Genomic DNA, 12,044 nt, shown 5'->3' on the forward strand with positions numbered 1-12,044 from the left:
TTTCTAGTGATAATTGTTGTAATTGTTTCCCAATTTTATCGTATCAATTTGAATTATTATTGTACACTGTATATTGTATGTGCAATACTATTTGACAGTCTCATATGTTTGATGTTAAAGTTACATTTACTTTTGTTTTGTATTTTATAAAACTAATAAAAAATATTTGAAAAAAAAAAAAAAGGAGAAGAGTATATTTAAAAGAAGAAAAACGACCACAACAAGAGGACGTAATTTCAATCTATCGGGAAATATTACTTTACTGAGAAGTGTTAGAAGTTGATTCAGTGAACAAGTTTAAGCATGTATGGGATAGGCACAAAGCTATTCTAGATATAAAATGTTTTAAGAAATGGGACAGACTAGATGGTTCTTATCTGCCGACACATTCTATGTTTGTGTTAAACAGCCAGGAACATGATAACGTGCTGTATGGTTGATACCACAGGCTCTGGTCAGGGTTTACAAACAATTCCTTGTGCTAAATTATTCCGGGTTGGCACCTTTATACTGCTTACTTTTATAGCCTAGCATGAGCTCCTTCTTCTCATGAGCCACTCAAGACTTTAGGACCAAAATATAAAGAACCCCAACCTGTATTCTATATGTTAATGCATCTATTATATGCAGTAAAGCAATCTTTTTACCTATTCTTACTGAAAGGGCAGTTATTGAATATGCATTTATCTCCATGATAATGAGGATTTTTATCTAGTCTCAAATAACCTAAACCCTGTGTCTGTATCACACTACTGTTTCATACTCCAAAAAGCAGACGTTTTGTGACTGCTTACTACCAGCACATTTCTTGAATGTGCGTATATGTAAATACCACTCATATTACCTAGTCTTCAAAATATAATTCCTGCATTATGTATATATTGATGCATTTCCCATGCTCAGTCATGTAGCCCTTTCATCAATGCTTAAATCCATGGTGATTTCTTTCATGTCTCTTTGTGCTTAACTGGTCCCTTTAAAATAAGAATAATGGCCTATTTCTTGGATGATCATCATGGACCTGCCATCCATTAGAGCCACAATGGCAAATAATCCTGTTTAAAGTTCACATGCATTTATTTATTTTATACAGTCTTTATGTTGTGAATATAATATAATTCTATTTTATTTTATTCTTAAGGTAACTGAGGATGTTCATCGAATACTGAAGAGGTGCAACTATGAATTTGTTTGTCGTGGCAAAGTTAGTGTCAAAGGAAAAGGAGAAATGTTAACATATTTTCTTGAAGGAAAAGTTGATGGAATAAACTCACAAACCCGATCTTTAAATTTGGAAAGAAAAATGTATCCATATGGAAGACTAAACATTCAAACTAAATTGGGAAGTAGTTGTCCATCGGTAGCCAGCTTAACTTTCAAAACCCATGAAATCCCAACAATGCATTATCTTTCATCTGTGCCAGCATGTAAAGCGGTATAATACACAATATAACAAAATCTATGTGTGCATTGTTGTTTATTGCCTGTTCTTTGGGAATCCTTCATAGTATGGTTTATGAGACACAAAAACAAAATTCATTCAAAGAAACATTTGGCATTTGTATTAGCATTTTTGTTTCATTGTAGACGATGAGGGAAAATAGAGCATCGAGTGTTTCTGTGTGTCTTTCCCACCACAAAGCCTGACATAGTGGAGCCAGAAGAGTTGTGTAGTGTCATTCTCTCACTGGCCTAAAATAGACAGTAACCTCTGATAATGTTACATAGTTACATAGTTATATAGGCTGAAAAAAGACTCGGGTCCATCAAGTTCAGCCTTTCCTATATGGGTTAATTTGTTGCTGTTGATCCAAAAGAAGGCAAAAAAAAACCAGTTTGGCTCTTTCCAATTTTGCACTAACCAGGGAAAAAATTCCTTCTTGACCCCAAAATGGCAGTCAGATTTCTCCTTGGATCAATAAGCTGTTTCCCTATAATTGAAGATTATATGCCTGAATATTATGTTTTTCCAGGTATCCATCCAGTTGCTGTTTAACCGTCTGTATAAAACTACCTCTGCAGGCAGAGAATTCCACATCGTTATTGTCCTTACTGTAAATTACCCTCGCCTCTGCTTTAGACTAAATCAAATCTCTTTTCTTCCAGTCTAAACTCATGACCAGAAGAAAAATGAAATCATGAAAGAAAGCTAACAAAAGTATAACAAAATTAGATAATCCAATTCAGTTAAAGCATGTCATAATGTCATAATTTAATAAATGTGTTGTGTTATTTTATGTTTGCATGGAATATACAATTATGTAAATGCCTTTTCAAACTACTGCAATATTTACCAATGTTATCCAATATTTGTATTATGCATTTTATTATAAAAAGTAAAAGTAGTGTTTAGATGAGATGCAGTTTCAAATTACTGACTTGTCTATATATATATGATAAAGATACAACACTACATCTTTTATTGAATAAATAGGCTTGTAGATTCTCATTATTATATAAATAACCAAAATAAGTTTTTCTTACTTATACATTTCCCTCCGCTAATATTGGCACCCTTGGTAAATATGAGCAAAGCATGCTGTGAAAAATTGTCTTTATTGTTTATCCCTTTGATATATTCTAAAAAACACTCTACTCTCATGAATACCAAACAGTTGCAAACACAACACAGGTTTTACCCCTTTGGGGTGAACTGAAAAGTCCACCTCAAGTATTGATTGACTTTTCAGTTCACCCCACAGGTTTTCTATGGATTCATGTCAGGGGACTGGGATGGCCATGGTAGGACCTTGATTTTATGGTAGGTAAATTATTTTTGTGTTGACTTCGATGTTTGTTTTGGATCATTGTTCTGCTAAAAGACCCAACCACTGCCCATTTAAAGTTTACTGACAGGTGTTTATTTAATATCTGTTGATATTTGAGTCCACGATGTCATGTAGTATAGCAAAATATACAGGTCCTCTGGCAGCCCCAAAACATTAAAGGGCCACAACCATATTTAACTGTTGGCATGAGGTACGTTTTCATATGGCTACTTATCTGTGTGCCCCAAACCCACCACTGGTGCTTATTGCTAAAAAGCTTTATTTTGGTTTCAGCTGACCATAGAACCAATCTCATTTGAAGTTTCAGTAGTGAACAGTAGTGAAGACAGTTAAGTTTGTTTTTAGATGAGAGTAAAGGGTTTTCTCCAATACTTTGGATTGTATTTTGGAGACTTTCTGACCCCAAGGCGCAACTAACTTTTGCAATTCTCCAGCTTGGAGATTTTTAAGGCCAATAATGGGGCCTAATAGGCTTTGCAAAATGGAAGCCACAACATATATGGTATTTGAATGACAATGAGAATAGCTTAAATAGCTTAAATGATACAAATACCTATATTATTCCTGATAGGAATCCCTTTTTTTAAGGAACTAAAGTGCAACATTGTTCCCCGCACAACTAATATTAACAATGGGTTTGAATGAATTTTAACAGAAAGAAAGAAAGAAAATTGTGATATTGTGCGCATTAGTGGTATTTCTGATCAATAAAAATAAATACAAATTTTGAGTGGTTTACTTTTTTCAATATTCCAGATACTTTATGTACTGACCAGAAACGGGAAATTAATTCAAATAATTTATGCATTCACAGTTTATTGGAGTGGCTTCAACTCTGATGTCCCCAATAAGATCATCAAGTTCAGGGCAAATAAATAATAATCAGCACGCAAAGTAGTATACAAAAATGTTAATAAGATTCTCCAGTATACACGGGGTTAACTTAAATACATCAATAGGAACTTTCAAAAGAATAATAAAATAAAATAAAGAAAAGTCCAAAATAAGTTACAATCGCCTTTTATGCTACATATCTTGCTTACTACAGAGCTTCGACCAGGCATGTCAAGGGGTTGCAATGATCCTCTTTAAATGTCCTGTGAAAATGACACTTTTTTTCTGTTTGTATTCATTGGTTGCTGCTGGTGATAGAAATAGGCACTAAGTAATTCACAATATATTCGCTTTCTAATTAATTTTTACTGTTTACCAAAAGTACATAAGATCTGAGCAATTTGTCACCAAATACAGTGGATACAAAAAGTCTACACACCCCTGTTAATATGCCAGGTTCTTGTGATGTTAAAGAATGAGACAAAGATAAATCATGTCAGCACTTTTTCCATATCTCTCAGATTTCAAGGACATCTCCTGTGCACAGCCCTCTACAGATCACCCCACAGATGTTCAATCGGATTCAGGTCTGGGCTCTGGCTGGTCCATTCCAAAATATTAAACTTCATGCTTTTGTGAATTTGGGCCTTGGGTCGTTGTCGTGCTGAAAGGTGAACTTCCTCTTCATCTTCAGATTCCTAATGGATGCCGGAAGGCAGTACTTGACAGAAATTTCTGCAGTTCCTTTAATGTTGACTTCATCACTTCTGTATGGAAACCATACGCTAAGCCCTGAACCAGAAAATTCACTAAATCGGGGGAGGGATAGAACTGCAACTTACTCAAAAGGCCCTCCATGTTGATCGGGGATAGTCATTGTTTAGGGAACACGGTCTGGGGGTGGGCCCTATGATATTTTGTGCAAATATGGGCATGGGCTGTAGGTAGGGGTTTTGAGATCTGCGAAATGTCTGCAAAACAATTCCGTTTCTACTCGACTGCAGTCAGTAAAGTAATTATTACTGAGGCGGACATTGATAGGGGTATAGCATAACACCCATATATTTATATATATATGAGGCCGACATTGACGGGGGTACAGCGTACAGCGTAATCCCTATCACTATACATTGAGCCAGACACTGATAATAGTGCAGCATAACTCCTATCACTATATACTAACCCAAACATTGATGTGGTGTAGGCCTACCACTTCATTGTCTGTCTTAGGGATGCACCGAAACGAAAATTCTGGACTGAAACTGAAAATCCAGCATTTACCTGTCCGAAACCAAATATGACCCCCCCACCATAAAAAAAATCTCACACTTTAATTTAACATAAGTAACACAGCAAAATAGGACAAAAAAATGCAATAACAATATTTATTATATATATATATATATATATTGTGACAGAGAGCAGGGGATGATAATGGAAGGAGTGTATATATCCCACAATAGTTTATACTAGCCCCAGGGAGATGTCTTGTTAATAATGGAATTATTCATGTCTGGTATTTGTGTATTTTGGGTCCCTGGGGTGGAGCACTTGGAGAGTAGGGCGGGCCAGTGCTCCACTCCACATTTTGTGAGCAGCCGAAGACCAGCAGGTGGGAATCCAGTCTGGAGATTCCTGGATAGTCTCCTAAGCACTCACCTGTTTCCACTAATTAATGGGAGAGGCAGTTAAGTAGTCTCCTGATCTCAGAGCAAGAGAGATCTCCCTGAGAGAGAGAGCGAGAGAGCTGCCAAAATACTGAGTGCTGCCAAAATACTGAGTGCTGCCAATATTGCATATAAACCGTTATTTTTGTTTGTTGGGAACGGATAAGCCGTCCAACTGCACTTAGGTTGGTATTAGTTAGTGCTCACAAGAGCAAGGCTTTTTGTTTTGATTTATTTATTTTTTGTTTTTTGTTATGCCTGTGGTGAAAAATAAAAACAGGCCCAGCCTTTTATTTTACCCTCCTCGTGTCTGAGCCGTCTCTGCAGCCTGATAGACTGTGTGTGAGTAAAGATTCCCGGACAGAGTACCAAGTGAAGGGGTATTGTGTCACAATATATATATATATATATATATATAATTGTTAACAGCAATCACACTCCTATCATGCCCAGGCATACCCAGATTCCAGCATGTGCTAGCTGACTTGGCATGAGTCTTGCTTGCTGTTAGCAATTATATATTTATATTTATATTTATATATATATATTTATATATATATATATATATATAAATATTGTTATTATTATTGTTCACATGTGAACTCAGCACTGGAGGCATAGAATCAGACATACAAATCCCGTATTTGCAGGTATACAATAATAATGTATGGAAACATAGCATAGAAAACTACAGGCATAGATGATAGGTTGCACAACTCAAAGCCACAAAGCCAGCTCTGGCGTCCACACTGCCCGCATAGAACCTGACCTTTTTGTCCCCAAACAGCCCAGCATGAGTCAACTTTGTCCCCAAACAGCCGGCCTGTGCCATCTTTGTCCCCAAGGCTCAACTTTACACATTCATTAATGCATTCTCACAAACTCATTAATTATCTCCCTCATTCAGACAATTCATCCACACATTCATTCATTCTCTCACTCATTCTCATTATCTACCTTTCTCCCTTTTCTACCCCTTCTTATCTACCCCCTCTCTTCTCACTATCTACCCCCCTCCCGCCTCACTAATCCTACTAATTAAAAACAAGTTGATAGTACTAACCAAAGAATAAGTAGACCAAATGTCAGTTGTTACCATTGTGATAAGAAAGGACATTTGAAGTGGCAGTGTAGACAATGTCTTAAAACTAGAAATTTTGTCCCCAGACACAAAACACAAAATTTTGGGAAAGAGAATGGGGCTGGTGCCAACAGCCCCAAATACTGGTGAACAGTATAATTCAACTTCCCCATACACTCCACTACTAAGACAGGAGCGAGAGCTCACAACGAATAGCACTGCTATTAATGTAACAGGAAATAATGTCAGGGGGGGTCTGACACCCCTCAGTGACTAGCTAAGAATCAATCACTCTGTAAATTGACCTATGTAGCTCTGGTGTCAACTGACAACTGTGGCAGACCATAAATCAAAGGAAAATTACAGGGAAAAGAGATTACATTCTTAATTGATACAGGAGCTCAATGAAGTGTGCCTACCCAAGCATTACCTATAACACCTGTTTGCACGATTGTAGGTTTTAGTGGTACTACTTCAGCAACTTTGGTTACTGGTGTTTTGTTTGAGATTCCTGGCTATTTGTGTACTGACATTGATATCTGGCATTGTCCTAGCTCAGAAAACATTTTAGGGGCTGATGTAATGAGAGAAAGAGGTTGGGTCATTGATTTAGGGAATCAAGTGATTTGGAGATAGTATAGTATCAATTTAATTGAGAAGGTATCCCCAAATCATGTTTGGCCAGAAATGGATTATGATGACGTGACTCTTGTAGAAATTGTGCAGAAACATCCCTCGTTATGGGCTCAGTCTAAGAATGAGGTAGGGACAATCAGGCAACAAAAAATAGGCCCGGGCATTCAAGCCTTAGCAGGCCATTTTTAGTTATTTATTTATTGTTAAAGCCCTACCCTTCGTGTACCATCTTTGGATTTACTCAATCATTCACACAAATCATTAACACATTCATTAATGCAGTCTCACAAATCATTCAAGCAATTCATCCACACATGAATTCATTGTCATACACATTCACACAATTCATCCACACATTTATTCATTCATTCTCATACGCATTCACACTACCCCCTCTCCCCATCTTATCTGCCCCTTCTCACAAAAACTTGTTGGAGGATGTTAACTAAAGTTAAAAAAAAAAAAAAAAAAACCTGATGTTTTAATTTAAACCCTGTGCGGCCGCAGACCCGTATGGCTGGCCCTGGTGGGGCCTTCCCGGCCTTAGAGTGGCGGGGTCCGGGGTCGCGGTTGCGGCGGGCTTAAGGGTGCCCCTTATGCCCTGCGTTAATGCGGCCATAGCCCGCATAGGCCCAGTCAGTGCGGTCCTGACTGGGCCTATTTTAAGGTTGGGGCCTGGAGCAAACGCCCGGTGTGCCCGATGGCCAGTCCGGGCCTGCATGTGGGGTATTTCCGTAATCAGGAGAGGCGGCTGAACAATTTAGGATAGATTTCTCTGCCGTAATACTACAAAATACTAAGACGCGTTGGTGAAAAAAAGTGCAGGAACTAATTTCTGTGGCCACCTTTGACAGTGATTGGTGGCCAAATACCTGCATGTAGAATGCCCAAGTACCCCTGATAGGATAGCCTGTATTGTCTGCTTGTGGGTGTTTTTGTTTTATTTGTTTAAAATTAGAGTTGCAGTCCCATCATACCTAATGTAAAAATGTAACGGCTTTGTATAAAGTAATGTAAATTTTTGCTAGGTTTTACTCGATTTCTAATTCTAAATTTTCAGCTAATCATCCATGATATCAAAAGAAATCTCTATCTCTCCTTGAAAAAACAATATATAGTTTACATGGGTACACTATTCACAGGAAAAGAGAATGATCGCTGAACCGACATAGCGCAAAAATGGCAACATTGCTCTGGGCTTTGAGGTACAAAAAAACACTGGGATTGAAGGGGTTAAAGGGCCACGCTAGTTACACCACTGGTCGTACTGTAAGCTTTTTATCCCATCCTCTCCCTTCGTTTTGCTTTCTTTCGACTTTGGGTACTGTAAGCTTTATTGTATAACTATATACACATTTTCATGGAGCAACATGTAAAGCTAATTCATTGAAACTCCACATATTTCTTCATGCTATGTTTTATTCAGTATTTTCATCTGCAAATTTAATAAAACTGTAAATAAACCCCCCAAAAATGCACATTATTTCAATGATGATTCATTTGCCAATCACCAGTGTACATTTTACCTTGGTTCACTTTTATGCCGACATAATATTCTTATTGCTAGGAAGGCTTATTAAACATATGATTCAAAATCTTTTTGGATTGCACTATTAACCCCTTCAGGACCAGGGATATTTTACCACGTTTGCACTAGAGCCAGTGCAGTTTTTGTTATGTCTTCTTTTAACTGTGATTGCCCACTAACTCATTTAGTGCACCCCCACACATATATATTATTTTTTTCAGCACAAGTAGGGCTGACAAATTATATATATATATATATATAAACCATCGTTTAGTATGAAAAATATCTTAAAATGTAGGGAAAATTAGGATAAAAAGGAAACATTTCACGGTTTGACCTATAAAAACTATATTTAACCAGTGGAAATGGGAAAAAAACCTCCAAGATATTTGTCCTGTTTTTGGGAAGTACTCATATGCCTGTTTTTTTCATTTATTTTGATACTTACAGGGTTAAATATGATTGATGTGCATAGGTTTTTCTAAACAAGATTTTTTTCAAATGTGGTGTGCTGGGAGTTGCGCCCCAATAGTAGCCAGAAATACATGTAGTTGTAAGGGATATTGTAACCACCATACGACACAACCACTTATTGCTGCAATAAACAGGCTTAACATAAACTTATGGTTTAAACAATAACACTTTGTAATGGGAAATCTTGGCCCAAACCCAGAGTTTCGCTTTATATCAATAACCAAAACATTTACACCAAGCCGACCGCCCCTAAAGCCAGACGGCTAACCACCAATTGACCGGTTCATCCCCTGTATAGAGGATAACGTTAACCCGAATAAAAATACATAACAAATACAAACTTTTTTATTCTTTGCATTGAAGGGTGGCAGTTTCTCAAGCAGCAGTTCCATTTCGCCAGCAGCTGTCCTGCACAGCCACAGATTCACCCACTTTAAAAGGTAAGTAAAATTGGCCAGCAGTTCGCCTTGCGGCATGACTAGAACCCTTCTGCCCCTTCTATTTATAGTGCTAATTTCCGCCTTTTCCGCGGCAAATCACTTAGCGCGAGCGCACCTAGCATTTTCAAAGTTATATAACCAAGCAGAATTTGTATTTTAAGGAAGCACTCATGAACTTTTCAACTTTACATTGACTGTATTGCTGACCTCTGGTTGAACCCTACCTCCTATGCTGCCCTGTGCGTATTTAGGCAGCAGGGGCTTTACAAAAACTGCTAAACTAAAGTATATATCTTTTGAAAGTTGACATCCCAAAATATTTTACTATGGGAATGTTAACACTTTTTAGTTGACAATTTTATTGCCAATCTGTTCTAAACATTACAGTATTTTTTTACATTTTTAACAAACCTATATATATATATATAGATATACACACAGTAGATTTATTTCCCTTGGCATGTGAAACAACTTGTGATTTGTATTCAAAAACCACCCCAAGCACAGACAGGAGTACCCCATGCATGGGTAGGGCATGTTTTTTTGGCACTGCAGGTTCAAAGGTATGCGCATTACAGTTCTCAAACATGGGATTTCTTTTTTAATTTCTCCCTTTTAATTTTTTGGGGCGGACAATTACAAAAAAGACATATAGGTATATACTAATTCCAGGGGTTACATAATACCAAAGTACAATAAAATCTTCAGTACCCTGAAGAAAAATTAGAAAAACAACCATTAAAACAGCCAACCGATTATGACTCCACTGGGGCCTCTGATTCCCCTTAACATTGTTATTTGTTATATATTTGATCACATTTATTTATCACACTTTATTAATTTTACTTACGCCATTTTCATTTGCAAAAGGAGTTGATATTTTAATTGTGGCCTTAGTTTGATTACCATCTTCCATAGTAGAGGTTCCCTCTTTGTCTTTATATCTCAAACATATGTTATTCTCAGCGTGGGAGATTTTAACTGACTTAGAGGGAACCATATACCAGTTATTAATTTATAATGGGTCTCAATCAGTGTAATCCTTGTCGAACACCTTATACCACTCCGAGTCATCGATTATTACCGTATTTGCTCGAATATAAGACAATGTTTTTTTCAGAGCAAATGCTTGGAAAAATGCCACTCGTCTTATAGACAAGGTCATCTTATAATCAGACCTCAAATAGAGGTCTGACTATAAGAATACGAACAGTGCTGCAGGGGACCTGGATCCTCCCCTCTGGAAACCTCCGTTAGACCGTTACTGGCAACACTTCCTCTGGGGCTTCTATGACTGAGTGCCGAAATCTGGTGCTACATCATAGAAGAAAAGGAAAGGACGAGCTACCCGGTTACGGTCTCCAATATTGACTATTTACACAAGTGTTATAAAATGTTTGAAATAAACTCGCTATTGTGTTACTCACTATATACACCTGTGTTACAAAGTGGTAAAACAAACTGGCTGCTAGAGAAAAAAGCAGACACTCAAGCTGCTTTCGAAAACTGCAAAGTAAGTAAACTTCAGCACACAGTTAAAGGGGATGCAATTGGAGGTCCAACAAGAGCCAAGGATTTCACATATGCCAATGCTGTAAGGCGTGTCAAAACCAACCGAGGAAAACATACAGCGTTTACATCAAAAACTAGTGGGAAGCCCTACAAGATTAGGAGTTTTATCAGTTGTAACACAACACATGTAATTTACCTTATACAGTGTGTTTGCGGATTGCAATACGTGAGACAAACAAAAAGACAGCCTAACGTTGAACGTTTCGGACTTATCAGCAAAGGCTCTAAAAAATATAGTCTCCCCAATCATTCGTCTTATAATTGAGCAAATATGGTATTTTTTAGACTCCTATCTGGGATTACAAATTGAAGACCAGCCTGGGAATTGAGGCTGCAATGCCAGAGTTCTTGACCGAATTTCCTCCCATCAAAAACACTAGTGCTGATTAACTGTTTTAAATTGAAATCTAATTAATCGTGTGTTAGGACTTCCATTTCACTGCTGTCATTGCATTTCAGTTTTGGGACTCGAAATACACGACTGACCGCCTTGTACCAGATTCACGATTCTTATGAACCAATACATTGACCTTTGTTTCCAGCTTCTCACTTACTTATGTAAGCCAAGCTATTTTTACATTACTCACCTCATCTTTCATACTGTTTGGCTCATTCGTTTTTCCTTCATGGTGCTATCCGATGTGAACAATACATACATGCACACACATTGCCCTTAACTGAGGGCCAAGTTCCTCCGAGCAGTTGTCTCGTCTGAGACCTAGAAAAACGCTCCGAGGAACTTGGCCTGGGAGAAACGGGGCTTATTTATTTATCATACACACGCATCCATAGATGTTTAATAAAAGAATAGGGATTTTACATTTTTAAATCGACTTTAGACCACTTTTAAATACATGCCTAACATTTTACAATGGCATACTTTCCAACAACCCAACTTTGGAAAAAAGCAGGACTGTCCCTGAAAAATTTGGGTCTGTTGGCAGGTATGCGGATGGAAAAAATGGACAGGAACATAGAAACATAGAAAGTGACGGCAGATAAGAACCAGTAGGCCCATCCAGT

The 12,044-nt window shown here is 37.5% G+C and overlaps 1 protein-coding gene across 1 annotated transcript in view; it reads left to right on the forward strand.

Moving 5' to 3' along the window:
• Positions 1-7,592, forward strand: part of LOC149275033 (adenylate cyclase type 1-like) — a gene marked incomplete at its 5' end in the record, with an annotated part of 677,365 nt that extends 669,773 nt beyond the window's left edge. The window contains 2 exons of the mRNA XM_089504957.1: positions 1,142-1,360; positions 7,515-7,592. Coding sequence (XP_089361083.1) covers positions 1,142-1,360; positions 7,515-7,592 — 297 coding nt within the window. The remainder of the gene's footprint in view (positions 1-1,141; positions 1,361-7,514) is intronic.
• Between the last annotated feature and the right edge of the window lie 4,452 nt (positions 7,593-12,044).

The sequence above is a fragment of the Sceloporus occidentalis genome, unplaced genomic scaffold (genome assembly GCF_023333645.1).
Source record: "Sceloporus occidentalis isolate IW3139 unplaced genomic scaffold, rSceOcc1.0.p SCAF_301, whole genome shotgun sequence".
Taxonomy (NCBI): Eukaryota; Metazoa; Chordata; class Lepidosauria; order Squamata; family Phrynosomatidae; genus Sceloporus; species Sceloporus occidentalis.